Source organism: Dunckerocampus dactyliophorus, chromosome 13, assembly GCF_027744805.1.
Source record: "Dunckerocampus dactyliophorus isolate RoL2022-P2 chromosome 13, RoL_Ddac_1.1, whole genome shotgun sequence".
Lineage (NCBI taxonomy): Eukaryota > Metazoa > Chordata > Actinopteri > Syngnathiformes > Syngnathidae > Dunckerocampus > Dunckerocampus dactyliophorus.
In genome coordinates, this window is record NC_072831.1 from 6,246,401 (window position 1) to 6,274,396 (window position 27,996).

Below are 27,996 nucleotides of genomic sequence, written 5' to 3' on the forward strand. Positions count from 1 at the left end.
CACCCTCCTTTGTGTATTCTTTTGTATTAATCAAGACTCGCCAAACGGTTGTGGATTTTCGATTCACCATCGTAGATTTATTCAGTCACAATATAATGTAAGGGCTGCTTTGAAGGGACTCTTGTGTCAGTGCCTCTACTGCAAAGTTATCAAACTGAGCCAGCTCAAATGAGTGTGTTCCTATGGCAGCCCAACCATTCTTAGGTGACAGCGCCACAGCGGTCCTCCACAGTGGACTGCCATTCAGCTTACCTGATGCAAACTGGCCCTATAGAGGAGAAGAATAATTGTGAATATTTACACTGTTTTATGAAATTCCCCCCCTATTTATTTTACAAACAAGACATCATGTATGGCACATGTTGTCCAATAGCTGCAACTAGTAGATTAGTCACAGTATTTTTAAAATATCAGCGTTTGTGATGAAAGATGCATACGCACAAGGGATGCACCGATGGATTGGCCACCGTAAAAAAAACCCCAAAAAACAGTGATCGGCTTATGCCGATAAATGCCTTTAAAGGCCGATCACAAAAACCTATCGCCGTGTGGCGGCGGCATGACAATTCATGTCATGACAACGCAAACAAGATCATGAGCCGACAAGGAACGCACTTTGTCCCGTATTGCCGCGAGAAACAACACTAGTCTGTAAAACCTCCGATGGTTTCTGTTTGACAGCTTGCCACAGGCTATGCCAATTGATGCCAGTGTGTTTCATCACTCCCTTGCAAGCCTAATTGGTGTTCGACTTCTCTTGCATCTTTCTAACTAGCTAGCAAGCTAGCTAGAATTATCTGCATAGCTTCTCATCTTTGGACTCCAAATATGACTTTTTGCCACAGTCACATTCTGTTATGAAAACAAACAAGCAATGCGATTAGTTTGGAGCTTGTTTTTGTGGATATTATATCCATCGGGTACGTACTAACTTTTTCAAGCGTCTATTGTTGTCATTATACTAGTTGTGTCTTGTCCTCCAAACAGTAATTGTGTGTTGTTTAATGAACATTACCTGTTTGCTAGAGGCCTCTGGAATTGTCTAATGGCGACCCTGTCCAATAGCACTCATCATAAATAAATTGAACAATGTACAGTTAATCCATTTAATGTCGGAATCGGCAGCATAAAACCCTGATCGGAGCATCCCCATTTCATCCCTTCTGATACAACTTTTTTTGTGCGGAGCGACCTTTGTAAATTAGGCCCCGGGAACGGAATCAGAGTCGCCTTCACGCGAGGTAGCAACATGTACCACTACATTACTTGTGTACTGGATGTGAGTAGATCAAGACTGAAAAAACCCCACTTCAGTTCAGACTTGGACCCAATACCACCATATCATTTAGAAGAGATCCAGGGAGAGTGAAGCTATGATAGTATGTATTTCTGCCAGTAGGTGACACTACTGTAAGTAATGTTAACCTTCAGTTGAATTCAGGCAAAAAACATGACCCTTCATACGAAGTTGCAAGGATGGGAATATGAGCTTCTAGACTTTTATAGTTTCATGCATCACGCTAAAGTCAACTGTCACTACTCCACTGCTCCCCGAGAGTTTGCAGTTTTACATATTCCATCAATGTCACTTACCTGCACATTGAGTGATAGTGTGTGCCAATCATAAGCTTGTGTGCCGGACTGTCCTTCGGCCAGTATGATTAGCCCGGCTATGGAAATGAGAAGACAAACAATCAAACAAAAATTATTCTCATCTTTTTTTTTTCTATCCAACCATGTGTATGTGCTGGTTAAATGTACCGTGTAACCGCTTAAGTCGACAACTCATGTCCTGGTCCATCATGTACAGTACTTCTTATTACTAAAAAGCACCTGCTTAAGCAGGCGTCAACATACATTGTTGACTTTTTTCCAACCCAAAGGGGTCATTTCTATGAAAAATGACCAAAAATCACTCCACACTCTGTACTGTTCCTTAGTATTACCATATCTAATGTATTGTGTGGAGATATGGGGAAATAATTACAAAAGCAATCTTCACTCACTCACTGTACTGCAAAAAAGATCTGTGAGGATAATTCATAATGCTAAGTATAGACAACATACAAACCCTTTATTTTTAAAATCACAGATATTAAAATTCGCAGATTTAGTACACTTTCAAACCGCTAGAATAATGTATAAAGTTAATAACAACTCGTTACCCAAAAACCTAATAAAGTATTTCTCAATCAGAGAGGAGAAATATGATCTTAGAGGAAAATTAAACCTAAAACATTTATATGCGAGAACTACGCTGAAAACCCACAGCATTTCCGTGTGTGGAATTAAATTATGGAACGGATTGAGTAAAGAACTCAAACAATGTACCGAGATGAGCAAATTCAAAAAACAATACAAGCAGTTGATGTTTGCTAAATACAAGGCAGAAGAGTCCTGATTGTTCTGTCAGGTTTGTTATTTTATTTTTTTTTATTTTATTTCATCTTTTATTCTTTTTTTTTTTTATTTTTATTTTTATAATTTTCTTTGTTGTGTTTAAAAAAAAAAGAAAAAAGCTTTGTTCTTTTTTATTTATTTATTTAGTATTGTCATCATTATTATTATTATTATTATTAATGTATGTATATATATAATTTTTTTTTTCTTCTTTCTTTTTTTGGGGGGAGGGCTATCTCACCGTTATCTATTATGTGTTATCCTGACTATCACTGAAAACATGACATGGAATGCAGGAAGTGAACTACATGTACTGTACAAGATGTAGATTGGATGGGGGGTAGGATTAAATAAGCTTTGCTTCTTCCTACTCCTTTTGGACATGTGGAACTGTCAAAGAATGATTCATGAGATGTATTCCATTGTAACCTTCATGTTCAAATAAACTAAACCAAACCAAACCAAAAATGATCCCGTTTATGTCAACATGCTGTTGTATTGTTAACTTCATCAATATCGCCAAGTAACAGCAACATAGCTGTCTCGTTACATAGTGACTTCCTGTTCAGTGCAAAGTAAGCTTCAAAATAAAAGCAAGCGAGTATTAACCTAGATTGTACTACACTAGCTCAAAAAATGCAACCATTTATTTTTGTATTATTATTCATCACGAGAAATTTTCGCACATGCACGGAAGCTTTATTGTCAATGTAGTCAAAGCATACAAGAACATTTCTGCAGGTCTGCTAGATAAGAGTATAAAATGCCATATAAAAATGATTAAATGATTAAACATGTAATTTAATCAAATTTGTCTGTTTTCAAATTAATTAATCATGATTAATCACCATTTGCCACTATGTGTGAAATATGGCCATTTTTGCTGTATTTTATAAGAGAAAGATAAATGACAAGCCACAATCATATATAGTTGGAGGTATTAACTGCTCCAAATGTACTGCAAGTTTAGCTAAAAGCTAAAAGATAGGCAAATACATTTTTAGACGTGTGTGCTAATGCCAGTCTTTTTAAAAGTAGCAGAATCACACTTCAACCGTGTCACTCATGAAAGGTTGCGCTGAAAGACACCACGTAACCAGTTGAATTCACGTTTTGCGTGTAGATATATTTTCTGGGATTCCCGAGCATATTTAAATGCAGCAAATTGTACTTCCGTAAGAAGTAAGAATTATGTCAGTCAGAGATACGAATATCCACTTACTGTTTTTCTTTGTCTTTCTGTTTATTTAGACCACACATACGCGCATAATAAGGAGGTTGTCGTGATTTTACGAGTATCCGTGAATCTCTAGGTCATCTGGTGACATTGAGGACGGGTCATTCCCAGGACAAGCAGACCAAAGATGTGTTTGTAAGTTGGAGATGGATATATGTTGTTGGAACTGCACTGCTGTTGATGTGTCAGAATAACGTTACAAAAGAGTGGCAGACTCTGGGGGGATGCTATTGTGTCACCGTCTGCCGTCATAACAAGAGAGATGTGGCTTGACATGATGCGCATGACTTAATGACTGAATAAATGAATAAATTTGTTAGCGCTGTTAACACGCTCTTTTGGACAGCCCAAATATAAACATACGTATCACCGTGTGGTGAAAATTCAGCAGGTCACTGTCATATTTTCTGGAGCTGTCCAATTATCTCCCCGTATTGGGCAGATGTTATTTCTGCAATCTTCAGAGTCAAGATAAATCCTACTTTTGAGGTTATATACTTGGGAAACATATCAGATTAAGTCAAAAGAGGGTATAGATTTTTACTACAAATATTACTGGCTGGTAATAAGAAAGCAATAACTAAAACATGCTTGTCAAAAGAACCTCCAACAATCCTTGGGAATGGGAAAAAATAATCCAGGATATTCACAGTATGGAACAAATGTCATTTTTAACAAATGTGGCTATCTTACGATGAGCTCAAATACTGCTAATTTTGCTTCATGTATTTAGATGTGTGTATGCAGATATGTGCATATGTCATGTGTACGGTCTAATATGGACTCAAAAATGAAGAGTCACTGGGAAAATGGTCATACACATGTCGTACACCATTTGATAACCCCCTCTTGCACATCATATATTATGTATCTATGTACACTTTGCCTGGGACGTTGTCCATTTTATAATTACAACTGTCTGCCTCTGTATATTTTTTATGATTATATTTCATTATTGATTATTCTCTTCTATTTTATTGTATGTTTGTGAGTGTTGAAAAAGCAAAAAGTTGTTGAAAAATACACTATTTAAAAAACCCAATACGAGTCAAAATAAGAATATGCACAAATGGAAGACAGCGATGTCAACAAACTGTCGTATAATAACTATTTTCGGTTTTGGTTATGTCGACAAACATTTATGTGAACGTCAGCCAGCCAGTCTGAGGGGTGTCGACTTAAACGAGTTCCATTGTATTTACTTTCTGATATTTGTGAAAAATGTACAGTATAAGGACGCAGATGACAATATTACATACCAAGATCACTGGTAACTTTGTATGTGCCATCTGCAAAGACCCAGAAAAATATTCCCTTGGTGCTACGGATCGATTGCCCTCCTTTATCCACTCTGGCGGCAATGAAAACACTCCCAGTCTTGACAGTCTCCATAAAAATGTCACACGTCACAGTCAGATCCTGCCTGAAAAACAACACAACAGCAAACATGTGAAAGAGCTTCACATCTGTTCTCTTGCTTCACCACAAAAGCCTGAGTGAAAAAGTAAGGCACTAACAGTGGTGTGAAAAAGTGATTGCCCTCTAAACCTAATAACTGGTTGGGCCACTCTTAGCAGCAACAACTGCAATCAAGCGTTTGTGATAACTTGCAATGAGTCTCTTACAGCACTGTGGAGGAATTTTGGCCCACTCATCTTTGCAGAATTGTTGTCATTCAGCCACATTGGAGGGTTTTCCAGCATGAACACCTTTTTAAGGTCATGCCACAGCATCTCAATAGGATTCAGGTCAGGACTTTGACTAGGCCACTCCAAAGTCTTCATTTTGTTTTTCTTCAGCCATTCAGAGGTGGACTTGCTGGTGTGTTTTGGATCATTGTCCTGCTGCAGAACCCAAGTTGGTTTCAGCTTGAGGTCACCAACAGATGGCCGGACATTCTCCTTCAGGGTTTTCTGGTAGACAGCAGAATTCATGGTTCCATTTATCACAGCAAGTCTTCCAGGTCCTGAAGCAGCCAAACAGCCATAGACCATCACACTACCAAGTGAGGCCTGCGTTTTAAGTTTCATTTAAAAACTGCATTTTGTGTTCGGTTGTGTTGTCATTGACTAATATTTCAATTTGTGTGACAAACATGCAAAAAAACAAGAAATCAAGAAGGGGGCAAACACTTTTTCTCACCACTGTAAATATATTAACAGCATACAGTACCACTCATAGTCTCCTATAACGCTTATAGTCTGATCTGCATCTGCTGCCCAAGTGATAGGACGCTCAGTCAGAACCTGGCGTAGAGTGAAAACGTGAGGTCCAGGATCAGTCAGGTTGATATAGTATTCAAACACCCCTGTCTGGTCAGCAAAGTTTGGAGCTTCTGAGAAGGGAGTCTCTCCTGTAGAATATGAATACAGTGAGGGAAAAAACAAACATTTTCAGAGCCAGTTATCATACAAATGCTAAAATTAGGAAATTCTGCCCACATTGTATGACACAAATATAAAGTGTGTTGTACCTGTAAATTAGGGGTGTAATGGTAAACTTTTCACAGAGGCGTACCAAGGGACAAGAAGTGTGCCTTGTAAACAAATACAGTACAGTCCAGCCGCTGGCTAGCGTGAGTCATGGCTAGCGATAGTGCCAAGGGGAAGCCACAGCTCTTCCGCCACTAAAGTCTCCCACTTCAGACCACTTGGCCTTCATGGTGAAATACGTAAACGGACAAAAGTCCCTTTTCCACCAAATAACTGTATTTCCTTGAACTAAAAGGTTCCTGTGGCCCATTGTATTTTGTGTTTGCACAGCAGGAACTTTTATGGAAATCAGGTGAACATGCTTAATTTGGCTGTGAATTAGAGGTGAGCAGGGTGGTATCGGCATCTGATCAACACTTGCATGGTGAGGTCGATTTTTTTTTTTTAACTCTCTTTGATGTTTATTTCCACAAATATCTATCTTTGTGTTTTTTTGTTTGTTCTTCAAATATATTGTGTATTGTTATATTGTTTACAAACTTCATTTTTTTTAGATACTGGAAAGCTTTGGGAGCAAAAAGCTAAAGCATTTGAAAGAGAGGTAATAGTAGTTTTTGCTTTTGTTGAGTTATTTTGCACCACTGACATTATTTTGTCCAAACAATTTGACATTATGAATTTCTCTGTTTCTCTAACAGTAGCCAGTAACAGCCAATAGTAGTAGTAAATGGTTTATATATGGTTAAATATAGATGCATAACCCCTTACATAAGTTCCACTAATAGTTGGCCATCAGTATATAAGTGTGCCCTGCAAACTAAAACCTCTGTCATTCTCTGCTGTCTGCATGTCATGACCCGAACTCGATATAAATTTGTCTGATACAGTTCCCCTCAAAATCCTAGTCTGTTCAGTCATTGCTTCCCGTGTCCATATTGCCCTACTATCAAAACTGTATGTAATAAAAATGAAAAAAAAAATGTTTTGTTGATATTGTTACATTGCCTTGTATTGTATTTTTTTCACTACATTCCTGTGTTATATTCTGACTCTAATAAACAAATTAAAGGCAAAATCTATTTTGTTAATAATTTGTTAACTCATTTGTTTCTTTATTACCAAAGCATTTTTAGAAAACCTATTTTCTGAACTGATTTTTTTTTTTTTTACATGATTTTTTGCTCAAAATTTAACGGAAGAAAAATAGCAATAGTTTTTTTGAAATTCAGTTTATAAAAATTCAGTGCAAAATAACAAAAACTTTCACAATTCACACATACACCTCCGGGAAATTAAAACTTAATCAATCAATTGGGTCTGAGAGCCAGCCAATCACGTATAAAGTGCGTAGTCACGTGACACCGGCCTTACAAAACCCAGAAGCGTATGCCTGAGTTTTGAAACGTCAAACTTTTTCGCACTGTAATTTTTTTTTACACGGAATTTTTATAAACTGAATTTTAAAACACCGTATTTTAACAAGCTTAATTTTGTTGAAGTGATGCATGATGAAGACGCCGTTGCTCAACTCTTGAATAGATATTCCTTGTCAGGCCACACATTTCGACCCTCACTGCTACCTGGTGATGATGTGCATACTTTCTTCCTGGTTTCTAAATGTTTTCATGACTACTACTTTTTAACAAAAACCTGAAGAGATTAAAAAGATAATGTGTACTTACGGACATTAAAGTCATCTTCATAGCGTTTTGGGAACGGGGATGAGGCAGGTGGGTCCGGGTAGCTCCCTTTGTGTCCTGTTGTAACTGTGGTTAGGGTGTAAACTTCATCTTCAGCCAGGTTTAGGGTGAATTCTCCATCTGAAAGCTGCCATTAAGTCACATGACATCAGTTAAAATGTCCTAGTTGTAACTGGTTCAATGATCTTGGCAAATTCCCTCTACCTTCAGTGGATTTAGATGCTTAAAAAAGGATGGCTTTTTCGTCTTGAAGTTAAACTGAGACTGCCATACTTGCAACTCCTTGATGAAAGACTGACAAAAAAAAGACATTAACTTCAGTTTTGGTGTCTGTATTTTATTAATGGCATGGTCGCTGACAACTTACAAAAGATCCTTTCAGACGGAAGGTTGCATTTTGTGAGGTGACATTGTATGGAGCAAGTGGAGGTCTTATGCATAAGGAATGATCATGCGTCTGAAAAGAACATCATAGAAAAGTCTTAAGTGTTTGAAAATCAGTTCATCAGGAACTACATTTAACAAAACTAAGTTCCTGAGTAGTTGGTGAAAAAGTTCAAATATTCTATGCACAGACACTTTGAAAAACACATGGGATGCAACAATGAATCCATGAATTGATGATTATCCAATTACTTGACACTGTTTTGGTACTTATTTTAATTTTTTCATTTAAAAGTGTAAATATCCTGATTTCAGCCTCTCATGTGAATATTTTTTTTATTTCCTTAGTTATCCATGAAAGCAGACCTATTATTTTTGTTTTAGGCAAAACAAGATATTCAGACACATCAGCTTTGACTTTGGAAAACAGCAATCAATCTTTTTGCCTCTTTTCTGATATGTTGCGGACTAACTGTTTTCTTTGGTTGCGATTGACGTGGTCCGTCAAGGGCCAAGGAAGCAAAACAACAAGCGTCAGATTAATAATGGCCTAAGAAAATAATCATTTTTGTTGCATCCCTACACTTCATAGCATGAAAAATATTTACATAAAATATGAATTAATTTGTTTATTTTGACTACAATACCAAAATGTATTTTCAATGGCAGTGATTTTGTTCCAAACACGTCGACTGTCATGCATTTTCTGTAGCTGCTACAGCGTGAGCATTTATTAAAGACTTTATTTTCTGCATGTCCAGCCTCTGTCTCTGCATCCCGGGTCTTAAACCTAATGCGACCAAAATCAAACAACTCTATCTTCAAAATGCCTGTTGTTTGGGTACATTAAAACCAACTTATGCTTTCGAAAGCATTCTATTGATGCTTCTCTCTACTTTTAAACACAGATAAACATTGATGATCATGATGTTACCAAAGCATTTCTTTTGTGTTTTAAGTTGGTAATGCATAGTTTAATGGTAAATGTACACACCTGATTTTGATCTGCTTGCATTAAATCCAACTTGATTACTAAATGTATTGCTCATCAACAACTCAGAAAAATTAAAAAGAACGCCAAAACAATTAATTAAGTAACAGAGTAGGCAAATGCTAAAAACACACCGTAATAAAGTCAAAATTAAAGATACACTGTATCAATACTGCACTGTGACAGGGGATTGCGCACAATATTCATGCAGTATCACAATACTGATATATTGACTATACAGCTGGGGTGTCACAAGACACTCGATACACCAAATTGGGTCTCCGAGACGAGACTTTAACATAATGTTTAAAAAAAGTAAAATGAAGAAACATAATAAACATTTGACAATATATTGCAACCTACTAAATTAAATTGTACTACGTTCCTGCACTCTATGTGTGTATGCTGCCGGCTCCCCCTCCACCCACCAAGGCAAAGATGACTGACAAAAGGGCTCAATCCGTTCATGCCGTTGTTCTATGGCACAAACGTGCCAAAGTGCTGAAACCAACGCACAGAGTGAATCTTCTTCCTGCCTGTTTGGAGGCGAGAGATGCATTATTGTGTAATTAAATAAATTATTTACTATTGTCCCGGGCCTACTGCCCACGAGAGTAGAGTTTTTTTTGGAACGAGAAATCGTGTCACGTTTTCATCTCGCAAGATCTTGTGACACTCCTAATATACAGTATACCAACCAATAATAAAACTCAATGGAAATGAAATGTGCAATGATCCTAAGAGAAGCCATAATGAACCTCAAGATGTTCCAACTAATTATGATACTTGCCATGGTTTCAATGACAATTGTAAGATTTCCTTTTCCATCAGTCAAGGCTACATAACTTCCACCTTTTGCCAAATGTCCAACAGTCTTCAGGTAGGTCCATCCTGGCTGGGTGAATTGTGCGGTGTGGGCTACACGAGAAGAAATAATCATCATCACTATCGTGGATCAGGTATCAGAATCTGAAATAAATTTTGCAATTAGTCTATGTCCCTTTTGATTAATTGCTGATTTCTATAGACAACCCTCAACTTCCTATTGTGTAATTTTAATTTCTACTTGCTGCAATGCTGCTGCACTGTCTTGCGTTCCAATTGGAAAGTGCAACTGTCTTGCCAACCACTGAGATTAAGAGTCTCTAAGTGGTGTCACCATTCTTCATTTGATGTTCTTCAAACAGGATCTCAACATCTCAAGTATGAATGGGCTTTCTTTAGGTTTTATATTACCTGTAATCCAGATAGGAGACTCCACAACGTAGTTGCCACTCCAGGGTTCTACAGCTGTCATAAGCCCATCTCTGCCAAACGGCAGTTCCTCGTAGTAGCTGGCAATCAGATTCCAGGAGATGGTACTGTAACATAAGAAGAAATGTAAATAGTGTAAAAAACAAAAATAGAACTTGTTCAATTGTTCAGAAGAAGAATATGTAGTCGCGCGTCGTGACACTGAGAAAGGACGATGTCACCTTTTTTTCAACATCGCCAGCTGAAGTTTAAGCAAACCAATTGGCATGTGTGAAAGCAACCTAATCATACAAGCTGTAGTGTCCTGTGTATAGCAGTAACACGGACATTACTTCCTGCCAGGAAGATCTGTCAGACGCGTTGCGTACTAGTGAGGTGTAAATCAAGATTCTCCAGACTTGTAATTGAGGTATAAAAAACGCACTTACAGCTTCATTGAAGTTCCCTTAAAAGTTTATAGAGTAAAATCCAGTGGTTAAAATATATCAATGTCCATATCATTCACATTGTACACCTCCCGCCAGCGGTCTAAGTCTGTTACTTACTTCTAGTAGCGTGCCGGAAAGAAGAAAAACCCCACTTAAATATCCCCCAAAACCATGTAGCGACCAATCAAAGTCATGAAACTCAATGAATACATAATAATTTGGGCTCTAACACAAGGTATTACGTACTTACGCAGTCATGAATCCATTGATGTAGTTCTGGTTTAGGATGCGTGCCCAGCAACCTCCTCCCACATCATCATTGAATGTGCTGTAGTCCTCTGAGGCCCACAGCTTCTTCCCAGTCTTCAGGGCTTCAATCACAGTGGTCGTGCCTGGGTAGTGGGCCCTAATGGGGCAAATATAGCAGTGACAATTGGTGGCGGCGCAATAACAATTCTTATTATACAGTATGTAAAATACCCAGCATGTCACACATGACACATATCAAACTCCAGAACCCACAGTGGTCAACCATGTGTGAGCTACTGAAAATAACATCTCTGTCACATGCAGCTATGCTAAGTTTCTATAAACATAGAACGCAATATTCTGTGTGCCTTCGTCTAAAATGGCCGGTCATGAAGAGGCTGTCTTGAAAAATGGCTGGGATTGAATGAGTTAACTGAAAAACACGCTAACCGGAGTGGACGCTAACCGAGGTACCACTGTATCTTCTAAGATGTGCATCCGATCCAGATGTAACTGGAAATAAAAGCTGCATCCGATCCAGATGTAACTGGAAATAAAAGCTGCATCCGATCCAGATGTAACTGGAAATAAAAGCTGAAGTGTTGCTCTTTGGTCTCATATTTGTCTTTTGATTTATTTATTGGTTTATTTGACAGAGACAATGTACATTAAATAGCATTGCTGCAAATGCACCAGAATTAGTCAAAAGGCTATTTTTCATCTGTTGCCCCTGGACAGATGTTAAAAATGGTCTCCTTAAAACAACAGTAAAAGGATGATAAAAAGAACAATGCAAGTATAAAAGATTAATAAAACATAGATGCAACTACACAAACCCTGTTAAAAGATATGGTGTACATACAAAATTGACCATAGTGCAAACATTGGATAAAATGACCATCACATTTTCAAAAACACCCAAAAATACCCAAAATACACGAGGAAAAACTGCCTCATAAATTGAGAGACTGAGAACTCTGGTTGCTGGAATTAATGTAGAATTGAGTTCTTTCAACATAAAGGTAACAATGCCAAATATGTCTTTTGTTTTAGAAAGTTTGAGTGAACGTATTATCTGTGAGACTTCAGATTCAGTAACACTATCTACTGTATATTAAAGATTGGCTCGGAAGCATTCATAAAACAACCAAATACATTGTTGGGTGGGAAACTCTTGGCAAAAGTGGATCGAGATTCAATAAACAAACTGGTGAAGGCATCTGCGACTTTGTTTGCGTTGTCCTTTGTCCTTTTTGAGTCACGCGCTACAAGTTTTTTCATTTGGTTCCAGATTGCCAGATTGCTTTCTCTAATACAAGTATAGACAAGAAAAAATCTGCTTTGGCCTTTCGTATGTTTTTACTACTTTATTCCTTAATGTTGTGAACAGTTTTCTAGCACGAGCTGACCTACTTTAGATTGCAAGATCCCTCTCTTTCATGAGCTTTAGTACGTCAGGGTTCATCCAGGGTAATGTGTTCTTGTTGCATTTGTGTTTGAGTTTGGAGCTAAAGTCTTTAAATGTTCTCTCAAGAGTTGCTACAAAAGATTCACAATCCATTTCACAATCTGTTCCCAGCAATATTTGATCCCAGTCAGTTTGTTACACTACATTTGTCAATTCTTCCTGACGATTTTTGGAGATTCCTACAAACTCCTGTTCTGTGACAGAAAAACAAAATCTCTTTTTGGAAAGCTTTCTGGTCACAAGTATCAAATTGTGATCACAAAGACCACCTAACATGTTACAAGATTTTATTATTCTCTGAGGTCGATTGGTACAGTAAATATGAATATCAATCTGCGTACTGCTCGTTGTGGCGATTCTTGTGGGCCCTTTGATCATCTGGACAAAATCAAATTCGCTATTCTTTTGAGATATTTTTCTGGTGTATCCTCCCAGTTTATATTGAAATCCCCCAAGATAATGGTCTCCTTGTTTGAGTTGCATTCCTTTAGTAACTTTTCAAACTTATCATAAAAACTACCATCTGAAGAGGGGGGCCGATATATCACAATGATTGTGAATGACATTTGTGGTGAAAGCATGAAATTCAGACCTAAGCATTCCAAATCATGACTACTAATCCACAGAACTTCCTGGCATTGGATATTATTTTTGATATAAATCATGACACCATCACCCTTAGCACCTACTCTATCTCTCCTGAAAATATTATAGCCTGGAATATTAAATGCTGAAGAAGGTGCATTTTTATAAAGCCAGGTCTCAGATAAACAAAAGTAGTCCAGATTTGAGTTGAATAACATGTGATTAATTTGATCAATTTCAGACATGATGCTTCTTATATTTAAATCTCTTCAGGCTTTGCTTTAGGGTCCCAAACTATTTTCAAGTGATTAACAGTTTGAAACGCACATTTCTGGTTTTTGAGCCGCATACCGTTGACACTATGCGTTGTCAAGGTGACTGAGCGACCATTCAGCAAAGTTTGTTGTTGTTGTATATATATAATTCGTCTCGACAGAAGCATCCGTCCAACGCCCCAACACACACCCTCGGACCCATTATCATCCCATACCGCCCGCTGACAGACCGCCCCGGTCTCACGTCGTCCACATCATTGCCCTCGCCTCTCGGGACAGACAGCTCGGACGCAGTTGGTGGTGGGCATACACAATCAGTAGATGATTACAATGTTATGCAGAAGAACGCGGCGGTGCACCTGAACATACCTGTAACATAGGAGTGACGCATTTATCCTCCGCTAGTAGGTTAGCTTCCTTTGTCATGCTGAGGTGGTGCGGGCCAGGGCACGGGTGAACGTCCCCGTGTAACATCAAACATATGGCGATAATAAGTCCGGTGGTCAATGAAGATTGTGTTGCTGCCAGCGTTCCTGTTGTATTCCTCTTGGTCGGCTTATTATACAGTGATGGGGAGACTAAAGTCACTGCTAGTGTGTACGTTCCATAGCAACTCATTATTAGCTTGTTTGTAGCTCAGATCCTTATACAAGGAATGGCATTTAAATAAAACAAACTGAAATACGTTGCCAACCATACAAGCCGGATCAACATGTGTCATCTTCTTAAAGTTTGTGAGCAAACAGTAGACGAGGAGCGCTGTGGCAGCCCCTGTCCCACCAGCCATCTTGACGACGATTTGGAATGTAAAACCCAAACGTTTTCAGTTTAACACAAAAATAAAGGAATTTATGTCACTGTTCCAATACTTCAGGATGGCAATGTAAGTTAGATTTGTTATTCTTCTTTGTAGTTTTCAGTTTTGGAATTGGAAAAAAAAACCCAAAACAAAACATTTCCTTCCAACCTCTGTAGATAGCATGTGACACTTGGGCATAGACTATATAAAAACATGCAACATGATTTAAAATTTGAACTGAACGGATCCCCACCGGGAACGTGTTGGATGACCGGGCAGACCCTGTTTGTTTTGTGCTCCTCTTTGATATGCTATTCTGTATTTCAGAGATATAGACTAGCCAATGTTCAATTGCATGACACATATTACATTGAAGACAAAGAGAACACTTTACCCAATCACATCTACAACTCTGCTGAGCTCAGGGTCGAGCAGAAGAGACAAGGAAATGGGCTCCCACAAGTTGTCACTGGCTATGATCCTGACACTCTCCAGGCCACTTTTATCCAGAGTGTATCGCAGCAGCTGGGATGGACACACAGCAACATAAATGGAGAGGAGATGATATTAAATTGCCACTCGACTATATTTAATATTAAATCTCCACATGGTAATGTTTGCGAACAATCAATTTGGTTATTTAGCTCCTACATTGGTAAAATGTTTGTTGGTAGGGCTAAGAGAAAAAAACAGCTAGATAACATCAACGTGGACGATAGGCTATTCTCGATTGCTACTAATTAAGGGTTAATGATTCATCCACTACATTGATGTATGAATTTATATTCCTATGATCCAACTACATCAATCTGTGTTCAGCAAGTTGCCATTCCGGATGACACACTGTACATTTAGTACCTATATAATTGGTAAATTCGACTTACGAATTAATCGACTTGCGAACGGTCGTCTGGAACCAATTGTGTTCGTAAGTTGGGGACCTAGTGTACATGCAATTTGTAGCCTGGTGTCTGTCATGAGGCCTATATGAAATGGCACTTGCTTTTCTTCCCTGGACTTTGATTATCAAAACAATGTAAATTGTTACTCTGTTGACTTTTAAAACAAATGTCACAACCTAAGTTATTATATATTGTAGAGTACGGTTGTACTTGCAAAGGTCCGTGGGTCGATCACAGCTTTTGTCTTGACCCAACGTTAAAGCCATGGGAACAAAAGGTACTATTACCTGGTATGAAATATGCTTGAACTTCTTTAATACTTCGGGTAGAGAAGTGAATGAGGTATTCAAATTAAATTTCAAGTAATGCTAAAAAGTTACTGAATCGATTTAAGGTTACTGAATTGTTTCGGATCGTACCATTCTAAATGAACCAATATCGTCCTTGAATCATATCGGCAACCACCAATCGTGATACGAATTGAATCGTTATTAAAACGTATCGTTACAGCCCTACTATTAATGCTAATTCAAAGTCAAATTTGTCTAATTTAATGTATGTCTAATTTAACATATTTTCACAGTTATAAAGACGGTGACCTACATGCATATACTGTATGAATACAAGCTGCAAATGACCAGCACTTTAACCTTTGGCCATAACTACGCAACGCTAGGTGGCGGTAAATTCAGCTACGGTGTGCTTTTTCAGTTGACCCATTACAACAAAACAAAAAAGTTCTAGTTTACTCGTTGGTTATTGGTGCCAAGTTGATCAGTAGAAGGCATAACTTATCCGTTCTGTATCGCTTGCATTTGAATCTTCCTACAAATCAGATCTGTGCTGGCTGTTGTGGTTATAGTGGCACTGAAAGGCTTAGAGTGCCATTAATGCTTTAGTTTGTGTCCACTTTACAATAGAGGCCAGGGAGTACAGACTGGCGGGTGTAATTTGACACACCTTCTGTTGCACAGTGCATTATACTAAATGCATTCATCAGGTACAGTGCATATTTGTCCCATCCATCCATCCATCCATCCATCCATCCATCCATCCATCTTCTACCGCTTATCTGAGATCGGGTCACATCCCGAGTTGAGGTCAGCAGCACACCATTTCCACCATACACGGTGTTGACTGTGCACTGCTTCCACCTCCTGAGACGCCGGATGGTGGTCCAGAATCTCTTTGAACCCGTCCGGACGTCGTTCTCCATGGCTTCTCCGAACTCCTCCCATTTCCGAGTTTTTGCCTCAGTGACTGCCAGAGCCGCAGACCGCTTGGCCTGCCGATACCTGTCAGCTGCTTCCAGAGTCCCATGAGCCTGGGACTGGGATTACCGCCACGACAGGCACAGACCACCTTACGGGCACAGCTCCGATCAGCTACCTCGGCAATGGAGGCACGGAACATAGCCCATTCGGACTCAATGTCCGCCACCTCCTTCGGAACATGATAGAAGCTCTCCCGGAGGTGGGAATTGAAACTTCTTCCGACAGGGGACACTGCCAGTCGTTCAGAGCCGACCCTCACAATACCTTTGGGCCTGCCAGGTCCGACTGACATTCTCCCCCACCATCGGAGCCAACTTATCACCAGGTGGTGATGATTTGACAACTCCGCCCCCCTCTTCACCTGAGTGTCCAAAACATATGGCCGCAAGTCTGATGACACGACCACAAAGTCAAACATCGAAGTGTGGTCTCGGGTGTCCTGGTGCCAAGCAAACACCCTTATGCTTGAACATAGTGTTTGTTATCGACAATCTGTGACGAGCACAGAAGTCCAATAACAAAGTACCGCTCGGGTTCAGGTCAGGGGGGCCGTTCCTCCTAATCACGCCTTTCCAGGTCTCACTGTCGCTGCCAACATGAGCGTTGAAGTCCCCCGGCAGATCAAGGGAATCCCCTGAGGGAGCACTGGGAGTGCTCCCTCTAGAGACTACAGAAAGGGTGGGTATTCTGAACTGCTGTTTGGCGCATAAGCGCTAACAACAGTCAGGACCCGTCCCCCCACCCGAAGGCGGAGGGAAACTACCCTCTCGTTCACCGGGCTAAACTCCAACATACAGGCCACACGCCGGGGCTCAACAAGAATTGCCACCCCTGCCCGTCGCCTGGCAATGCCAGAGTGGAACAAAGTCCAGCCCCTCTGGAGAGGACTGGTTCCAGAGCCCTTGCTGTGCGTTGAGGTGAGTCCGGAACTAGCAGGAACTTCTCAACCTTGTGCACCAACTCAGGCTTTTTCCCTACCAAAGAGGTGATGTTCCACGTTCTAAGAGCTAGCTTCTGTAGTCAAGGATCGGACTGCCAAGGTCCCCGCCTTCGGCTGCCACCCAGCTCACTCTGCACCCGACCAGTTTGGCCCCACCCATGAGTGGTGAGCTCAATGGAGGGGGGAACTTGTGTCGTCTCTTCGGGCTGTGCCCGGCCGGGCCTGTCCACAAGACGCTCACCATCGTGCCCCTCCTCCAGGCTTGGCTCCAGAGGGGGGCCCCAGTGACCCGCAAGGGAAAACGTGGTCCAATGGTTTGTTTCATCATTGGAGTCTATTGAGCCACTCTTTGTCTGGTCCCTCACCTAGGACCTGTTTGTCATGGTTGACTCTACCAGGGGCATGAAAACCCACGACAACTTAGCTCGTAGGATCATCGGGACACGCAAACTCCTCCCCCACATTTAGGTGGTAGCTCAGGGAGGAGGCATATTTATCCCATTGTTTCAATTGTTGTTGTTGAGCAATTGCTTTTTTTCAAATAAAGTTTGATTGAACATCTAACGCCTTGTGCATTGTCTTTTAACTAACTCAAAATTATTGAGCAGTTTTTCAGGGCAAATATTATCAGGGGGACTAACGAGAGAGTTGAAGAAAACTAAAAATGCACGGTCGCAGACATGCTCCTCTTGATACTGTATGAAAACCTTGGGTACCAAGCAGTTGCTTAACAAATTAGATTTTATGAATATTTTTACTGATACAAGGGGGTCGGTGAGGATATTTGATCCCCTACTGACTTTGAAAGATTACTCCCTTACTAGGACATGACCGGTCCATATTTTCTTAGTTTTATTTTAACAGCGTACGACAACAAATAAAATACAGTGGAATTTCAACCAGCGTATGCTACGGTTAGTGATTTTCAGGTAATGTCAAAAATTTAAGCCAAAATTTTGCCTTGGTTTGTGCACATTTTTCGCTTAGTATTTCACATGGCGCGCGTCTTGTCGTGTTATTAGTACACTGCATGAGTCCAACTGTCTTAATGTATTTTTAATCACAAAACGTCCATATTCGCATCCCATTAGCTTGCCACTAAATGGAAACAGGAACCGAGACTCAGCTCCGTCGCCTAATTATGTAGTTAGACTCTGTAGTTCTTTGCTAGCTAACATAGTTCCACAAGCCTAAAAATGTAAACAAAAAATAAATCCGATACCGATCATCTATGAGTGAGATCGGCCGATACCGGCCGATACTAATCACATGGATTATCTGTAGATTTTTCAGTGTATTGATGATGAGAGATTTTTTTGCCTGTATTTGTGTGAAACAATTTCTCTACTATTTGACACAAACCTGAATGTAATTTGATGCATGTTGTTGAAGTACTACGAATACATGAGAAATACAGAGTTCAATAATTTATTTTTTAGTTCAAGATAACAAAATGAACAACATTTGCATTGTACACTACGTTATTTACCAAACAGATCCACTCAAACATTGTGGCCATCGTCTTTATGCTATTTTGTGGTCAATTGTCATTATATAAAAAGGCATAAAGTCTGAGTTCAACAGTTAGTTTAAGCAAATATTCTACGACTCATTGGTGAGCTACTCAAAATCCCCTGGCGAGCTAGGAGACCCCTGTGATAATATCACCACCATAAGGCTGGACACACTGTGTGTTTATGTTCATTAAACAACACCTCACAAATAGTATTTTGAGGACAAGACATACAGTAATCAGTGTAATGACAACAAGAAATAACCGTTCAGTGACACTTGAAAAAGTTAGTACGTACCCCATGAACATGATATCCACTCACAGCTTTCCCGTGGGACAAAAACGAGTTCCAAACCAAGCGCATTGCTTGTTTGTTTTAAAAATAACATGTCACTGTGGTAAAAAGTCACATTTGGAGTCCGAAGACCAGAAGCCAGGTGGATAACTCTAGCTAGCTAGCTACAGTACAGCCAGTAGGAGTGAGGCAAAGCATGTAAACAAAGATGCAAGAAAAGGTGAACGTCAATAGGTTTGATAAGGGAGTGAAGAAACACGCTGGCATCGATTGGCGTGGCCTGTGTCAAGACTAGTTTTGATTCTTGCAGCAATACGGGACAAAGTGAGTCCCTTGTTGGCTTAATACGGGTGTTGGCAACCCTACGTGACACAGCACATATGTAGGGTTTACTGCAGCACGCCCTTCTGATCCTATTTGTGATAGAAAACCAGCCAAAAACATAAAGTTCACGTCTCAGACGATATGGACAAAGCCTTACTTTTATGGTCAACGGGTGAGGTGTAAACCCAAGCTCAACTTCTGGTGTTTTAAAGAAACCCAATCACAGTGGTCATTTCATGTAAGGAGCACTCCTCTCAGCAGTTGTCAAAAACAAGTTGTCCGTAACGCGAACCACAACGCAAATTGCAGACTTTGATGAAATTACTGACCACGCAGTGCGATTGTAAATGTAAAACTATGTGCTACTTGAGCAAAACCTAACTGTACTTACCCAATCACTTTAATCGCATCACTAAGGTGTGGGTCAAGGATGATAGATTTGGCAATGCTCCAATCACCATCTGCTGCAATGATGCCCACACCAGTTAGACCAACTTTATCCAGTGTGTTCCTCAGAACCTTGGCAACAAATACACAAGAAGAAGCCTGCTGGAATCTCTACCACTGATAATCAAAGCGACGTTCGCCTCAGGAGACAAAACTAAATGTTGATGGCTGTTTTTCCCCATTAATATACAGTCCCCGTTGAATTTAAATACATGCAAATATGTCACATGAAATTTTTAAGGAGCATTTACCTTTATATACTTGCTGTCAAAGTTGCGTTCATTCCAAATCTAAAGAGAAAAAAAAGCAAAATGGGATAAAAGTTCACTATTCATTCATTTTTAATTTATAATTGAAAATGTGTTCAGTAAGCGTGTGAGGACATTTAGGGTGTAGCGATGTTAGTGTACCAAATACTTGCAGTTTCACCATTCACTGGTAGGTGTGGAACGCAACTCCCACGAAAAGCGGGAATCTACTCTACTCATTCCTAAATGTAAACTAGTAAACCAGGTGACACGATACACTCAGCTCACGAGACGACACAATACACGGTATTGGGTTCAAGAGAACGAAACCAGACGATGTTTTAACATTATTTTTAAGACTACAATGACAAAATATAGGACAGGACAAACTGTTTTTTGGTTGTTTTTTTTAACTGAGTCACAAAACAACACAGATACATTTTGAAATGTTTTATAACTTTGCATGCATGACCTAAGCCTGATGCTATTAACTGTTGAACTTTTTTCCACAAATTGAAACAAAAACTAAATATGATAAAAGTTAAAATAATAACGGCAGTTGTAGCTGCTACTAATAATCATTTATGTTGACGTGTAAGCTAGACTTTTTCTTGGAAGACACTGTGAGGGCCAGTATTGTTAAAAACAATGCTAATAATAATATATATTGTCATTGTTTGCCATTTACCCTGACCAGGATTGTGCCAAGTGCCGATGTCGTTACATGTACTCCAAGTTATACTGTTTGTACCATAATTTCCGGTGTATAAGACGCACTGGTATTTAAGCCACACCCACTAAATTTACAGAGAAAAACTGTTTTGTACATATATAAGCCGCACCGGTCTATAAGCAACCACATATCATAAAAATGTCATATTGTGGCACGCATGAGTCCGTGAGGACCAGGTAGCTCTATTATTTGACGGGAGCCAATTATGAGCTATGAAAAACTCACAACGAGCTTGTCAACCCATTGGAAATCACAGGAGGTCATTACTCAGTCTCACTCAGTGTCAAATTATAAAGAACGTTCAAATCTTCACACAGCACCTAAACTCTCAAAAGGTAGTTAAGAAATATACAAGTTCCAATACAAGTTTAAAATAAAAAACAACTATTTTAACGGCTTCCCATCGTGCATCCCGTCCCAGCAAAGCCTTTTATTGGACATGACTGCCAGGTGAGAGGGAGCCAGAGTAGCCGCCCTCTGGTCTCTGGGCTTCTCTGGCTCCCTCTGGTGGACAGAGGCAGCTGATGATTCATTGCAGCGTCCCGGCAGCCTTGTCCAATGAAATGCTTTGCTGGGACGAAATGCATGATGGGAAGCCGTAAAAATAGTTGCTGTTTTTTATTTTAAACTTGTATTGGTACTTAGTATTGGTATTTTCCTAGCTACCTTTTGCGTATTACGTTGCTGTGTGATGATTTGCTCGGTAAGTTGCTCGTTCTCTTATAGCCTGTGATTGGCTCCTGCCTAAGAAAGAGCTACCGTTTCGTCATTGACTCGTGAGAAGCACAGCATTTAAACTATTAGTAGTAGTTCTGAAGTAAAGATGATGTCAAGAGATTAGAACATAGCCATAAATTGGCCATACCGCTGTATAAGCCACAGGGTTCAAAGGTTAAGAAAAAAAGTAGCGGCTTACACACCAGAATTTACGGTACGTTCCATACTGGCAAAAGTGCAGCATTAATAGTTCCATTTTGTACTTGAACAATGGCAGCTCACTGTTATTATTTTATATTTTGTCTATTTACACCAAGGCTGTCAAGCTGTCCTTTAAGGTTTTTGTTTATTTTATTTAGGCAATAAGCCACGTTCCACAGATGGCCCCGCGCCACACTTTGGAAACCCATGAGTGTTTTGCCAGGTGGGCACAGAGTTGCCAGGTGATGGAGGAGTGTGTCCTAGCTCTTGCCTTCTTGGCTCTCTCGTTGGTCAGGGGTTGGGTTGCACTGCGGAGGGGTTAATTACAGCTTTCAGACCAGCATTGCAAGGCAATACTTCTGCACAATCATAGGTGGAGCCCCACTCCCACTCGCCTGCGCAGCAGATACTAGACATTGCTGACCGCTTGTATTTAATTACCAAATAAATGCATGACGCAAGAAACACTTTTACTTTTAATGCGCACCCCTACTCACTAAATGTGGCAACAATGTCGCAAAATTCAACACAGATCTCTTCTACGCATGAGATGTGTTATGAAGCGAGTTGGTCACCACAGTGCCATTCCTAATTTTGCGAGACTTACCTCTTTATCTTCCAATACAATCAATCAGTGACTCACCCCAACATAATCGATGCTGAGATCATGGATGTGCTTTGCACCAAGAATCCAGTTCACTACATATGCTGCAGTGATGTCTGGGAAGTCGTAGGGCCAGTTTTTACCACGGCCCACCCAACCGGGAAATGCCCAGGGCAAACCTGCATGTCAGGTCAAAATAAGACAATTGTTAACTACTGTTAAACGTGCGGTCCCTCTTTGGCTCCAAACTCCACTTTTTTAATAAAAAAAAATATCAAGAGGAACGCCACCAGCTAGCATATGTTACGATATGTGGTTGAATGAACTGACTTAACAAACGTTTCCCTGCAAATACTCCTTCTCCAATCAATTATTAGCAGCTGTTGTTCGATGTGCACCACATTTGGATGACTGAATGCAGGCTTGATTGCATTAAACCACACTGTGGGGATGTTTTCCCAACTTTCAACTAATTTGACACATTGTTATTGTTATTATTTACGGTGGCCACCTGCGGTCAACGCACATCAACGTTCAGAGGCTCCAAACACAGAAATGAGCCAAAACTAAAAACACACATAAAACACAAGCAACGGGAAAATGATAAATCCTGCAGGATCAAAAACCAACGACAAAGAAAAATGTGGAAAATGTCAAAAATACAAACCCCAAAAACAACTGCATGAGAAATGCTGCAACTACACGAAACAAAATGGACGTGAGCCAGGCCAACCCTATTGGCCAGCATAACACAACACTATTCTTTCACTGGGGCAAAAAGTTGAAGAGCTTGAATTGTATTACCTATAAGCGTGACGTTTGGGTTCCTCTTCTTTGCCTCTTTCATGAGCCACCACTCATATCCTCGGAAGTAGTTCTCATCATCCTCAGAGTGCATGTGCGATGGCTCTGTCCCGTCTTGTAAATGAGAAAATGATAGTTCAGTGTGATGTAACGACGAAATCCATATGCACACACACACACAGATTTTTTTTTTTTTACATATTATAATATATAATGAGTAAGTGTGTCAAGAGACACTCACCTCACAAGACGTGACGATGCACGAGATTGGGTCGACGAGATGAGGCGAGATTTTAACTCATTTTTTCTAAAAACTATATACTAATACTAAAAAGTATATACTAATAAGTAGAAAATAATGAAAAAATATGACTGGACAAGCAAACTTAATTTAAACCAGTCACAAAACAATGCGGGTGCTTTTAGAAATGTTTATTATCCCTCAAATTGACACTAAACGATATTATTGTCAACATTTTTCAGCTTCTAGGTGCTGAACCAATGCAAAGTGAACCCTCTTTCTGCCTGTTTGGGTGAGAGATGAGGAAAACAGACACGCACGCACATGGCAATATATGGAGGCCGGCAAAATTATCGAGTTCAATTTAATTTATCGTGTGATTCATTAAATTGTTCTCACAAGACAGTTTTTTCATGAATGAGAAATCGTGTCACGTTTTAATCTCGCAAGATCTCAAGATTTCTGTGATATAAACAGAAAATGTGGACCATCTATTCTTTGAATGTAACGCATTTTTGCATTTATTCTAGGAGGAGATAGGTAGGCTGCTAACACCACTGACTCTTAGGAATATTAAGTTGGCATTTTTATTAGTGACAGCAACTTAGCAATGATAACTGTTCTTTTGAGGATTTTTTTTTTAAATTATTCATCAGAGTAGATATTTCAAAGTTAAGCCTACCTTGGGTCTTTGGAAGAATCACATAAGTCTCTAAAGATAAGATGCATTTGACTTCATTTAGACAAGTCCTGCTTTGTCCTATTATGAATATTATTGCTTATGTATTACTTGGGTTATTCCTGAATTGGAGGACATTTTATGTGCCCGCCATAAACATTTCCATCCATCCTATGCTGCTTATCCTAATTAGGGGCACGGGGGTATGCTGGAGCCTACCCCAGCTGACTTCGGGCGAGAGGCGGGGTACAGCCTGGACTGGTCATCGGCCAATCGCAGGGTACCATTAACATTTCATATAAAAAATTGTAAAATGTAGTTTGTGAGTAAATTGTACTTCTCCGGAGACCAAATCTAAATAAACTAGGAGAAAATATTGCTTTAAAATATATAAATAAAATAATAAAATTAAAAAAATGTATTAATAAAAAAAATTTAAAAATTGTATTATAAATAATATTAATAAAATAATACTCATATGTAATGAAATGTAATAAATAAATGTCTAGAGACGCTCCTAAAATTCCATTTCTCTTTCGCCCCAACCCTCTGACCAAATTGAATGCCAAATAAATTCATATGCAAATCAAATGTCCATTCTTCTATTGTATTTGATTGATAGATGTCTTAGGTAATTGTAGCAACATGTGTTTACTCAGATTGCAACATTTTAGCATGGTAGAAGAAAAGAGAAAAGAGAAAGTGAGTCACATGACACAAGGGAGTAGATTGCCAGTGGCACAAGCAGAGCAAAGGTTTGTCCTTGTAACGTTGTTAGCCCTGCTTGAATCTTTCACTCTACCTCGCACAACACTTATGTGAACTATCAGGATTAAACAAATGCATTATTTTTTATTTTTACTAATTTATTAAGTAAGCTTGCTTGCTTTAAGTACAGTAACAGCACGCTGAATAGCTATCTGCTATTCCGAGGGCGAAAAAAGCTAACTTTAGTGCTAATTTGCAACTGTATTCCTTTTCTGCCCTGTTTTAAAGAACCTGACTGTTGGTTATAGTTGTGCCAAATTTTGCAAATAAAATAAAATATATAAAACATATAAAATGCTTACTTTTTATGCCTATGCTGATCCAAAGTTTATTACCTATTATTACATAACATTACAATATTACATAACGCATACACAAGAAAATTGGGAAATAAGATTTATTATTATTTCAAAGCTGAACAGCACAAGTTTATTACCTATTATTACATAACGTTACAATACATACATACATTACATAACACATATTTTACATAACAGAAAATTGGGAAATTTCCATACCTGCGATCCTAGAGAGGATTAGCGGCATAGAAAATTAATGAATGAAGGATTATTTCAACGCCTAACTGTCCTCCAACTCTGGAAAGAGCCCCTTAATTGTCATTTTAATTGTCTCTTTCATGTCTTGTATTCATGGATGTACTATTATTATTTTAAATATGATGTTCTGAGGGTGATTTGAGTGCAACATCCGGGTTCTGACGGCGACTGCTCTTTGAACTCGTGCAAGCGATCAAAAAACCAGTGGATATACGAAAGTGCGCGAATTGTAGTTCATTGCAGTTGATATAGTTCTTGTCTTACCGGTCGTTTGAGCATCTCCTCCTATTTCGACTTTCAGTATGTGCAAAGAGGCCCCAAAGTTTGGCTGAATACAAAAGAAAAAAACAGGGTGAGGCGTCAGTTGTACAAGTAAAATCAATTCAGATTTATCTTTATGTAAAGTTTATGTACCTTGAAGAGATAGTCAAGTATCTGGCTGCGGTATGGCTCAGCGTAATTGACGAGCAAACGTGTTGTCGCCTAAATACATGTGGAGTTAAGTAATACTGGCTTATACAGTATGTATGTATTATCGTTTATCATTTATCAAGTGAGTAAATATGACATTAACTCACCCCTCCACCACTTAATCCTCCAATCCCATCAAAGACGAGTCCGACTCCTTCTGTGTCATTCAAGATATAAGTCTGTGAAAAACAGGCATCTAGCGAGAAACTTACAAATATCAAAAGGGGAGCAAACATTCTGTTCGTCAAAGCGCTAAATTGGCAAGAACCAACTCTGTACTTCCTGATCTGTACTGCGCATGTGCAAGGGTTAGAGCGCGTGCCGCGCAGTTCTACGCTGGAGCGCTAGGGGCGGTGTTTTCCGGTTAAAAGTGCACAAGTCTCCTTTCAAAACTTTAAATTACGGCGGCTGAAAGATTTAAAATTCATGTATTGCTCCAGATGATTTAGTGTTGTTTTTGCTCCTGGATACCAGAAATTACTTTGGGTTCAGTTAAGTATTTAACCAACTTGGGTATAAACCTTTATTTCTTAACAATAGTAAAATAGAAATGTCAATGAGCATAGTGAATACAGTTTAACTTAAATACAGTGTATCATTTATAAAACTAGGGAAAGTGGGGTTTAATGTAAATAAAATAGAACTAAATTAAAATATAGTATATCAATTAAAATATCCAGTAATATCCAAACATATACAAACAAGCAATTATTTTTAGAAAGGCAAAAAGGGCGACTTAAATCAGTCATAACATTTACAACACAATTTGCGCAAACACACTACACATTTTTATTCTTGAGCGCAGTACACCCAGCTCTTCATCTCCTCCACACCCACTGACATCCTCCTCCCTTGTCAGCTGGGAAATTAAATGCTGTTTTTTCCCTCAACCTCTTCCAGTTAAATAGCAATTAAAGACAATATTGTTCAAAAGTCTCATTCTAAGGTAATGCATGTTCATCAAATTTATGTTATGTCTTTTTTTTTTTACTTTTTTCCCCCCACAAGTCAATCATAAATATGGTTTTGGCTTTTTAACATCCCATTGTCTGTATCGCTTCTCCTCATTAAGGTTTCAGGTATGCTGGAGCCTATCCCAGTGTTTTAAGGCAAGAGGCGGGGTACACCCCGGACTGGGTTTCCCCACAGGAAATCATGTAAATCCAATTAATCTGTTCCAGACACCCAAAAAACACATTTTATAGAGAATAATTATAGCTTTACATGCAGAAAACAATGCAAAATATTATAAATGACTTAAATGGATAACGGGACCATCATTTTTACCTTTGTTGAAGACTCTTGTTGGCAAAGATGGCGAGGAGCAGAGAGGACTGAACAAAGAGGACTGAAGCGAAAGGGACTTTGCGATGAGTTCTTTCTTGAATTCAATCATGTTTCTCACCTTCTTTATTAAATCCCTGGCAGTCGCAACTTTCTCTCCATGGCGGGTTATTTAGCAGTCGCTCTCAATAAAAAATGCGCAGTGAGTCAGAAAGGCTTGAAGTGATTTGTTTGGGCACCCGATTCCACGTAATGATACGGTACAGGGCAAATGGACGAGTTTGTTACATATCTAACAGGGGTCACGGGGTGGTGGTATGTGAAGTGGACCAGACCTGAACCCAATTTGACAGTGAGGGCAGGGTGTAAGGACCACTGGTCTGTAGGTCCAACAGAGGATGTCTTATTACATATTAACAGAGGAAAGTCTGGCAAATTAATACAAAAGACCAGGTGGAATAGATGACAAAAATATCACACTTTTATTTTACTGAAGACAAGTTTTTAAAAAGAATGTTATTTTATTACACAAATCTTGTAAAAAAAAATCACTCTAAACAGTGTTTGTCTCTAATTTGGGGGGGTACAGAAGCAAACAAGACAAAACACAGCAAACTAACAGGAACAGCAAACACAAACAATACAAAAAAATAAAATACAAATTCTACATCAAACACTAAACTCCAAATTAGTCCAAGCTAAAGTACATACGTGCTGTGCTGCGCATTGGAGGCCTGAAGCCACCGGAAGTATAGAAGTCGCCATGTTGTTTCACCCAAAACAAGAACGCCT

The 27,996-nt window shown here is 39.3% G+C and overlaps 1 protein-coding gene across 1 annotated transcript; it reads right to left on the minus strand.

The window, feature by feature from the left end:
- On the minus strand, nt 1–27,989 carry galcb (galactosylceramidase b). Its single transcript, XM_054796024.1, has 17 exons — nt 26,028–27,989; nt 25,864–25,932; nt 25,714–25,777; nt 23,205–23,318; nt 22,440–22,579; nt 20,149–20,187; nt 14,597–14,727; nt 11,077–11,232; nt 10,381–10,505; nt 9,935–10,062; nt 8,137–8,226; nt 7,974–8,063; nt 7,752–7,896; nt 5,810–5,990; nt 4,897–5,060; nt 1,594–1,670; nt 1–268 (listed from the first exon to the last, which is right to left on the minus strand). The coding sequence occupies exons 1-17, from the start codon at nt 26,154–26,156 to the stop codon at nt 86–88; spliced, it is 2,025 nt and encodes a 674-aa protein (XP_054651999.1). The 5' UTR covers nt 26,157–27,989; the 3' UTR covers nt 1–85.
- Nucleotides 27,990–27,996: the final 7 nt, after the last annotated feature.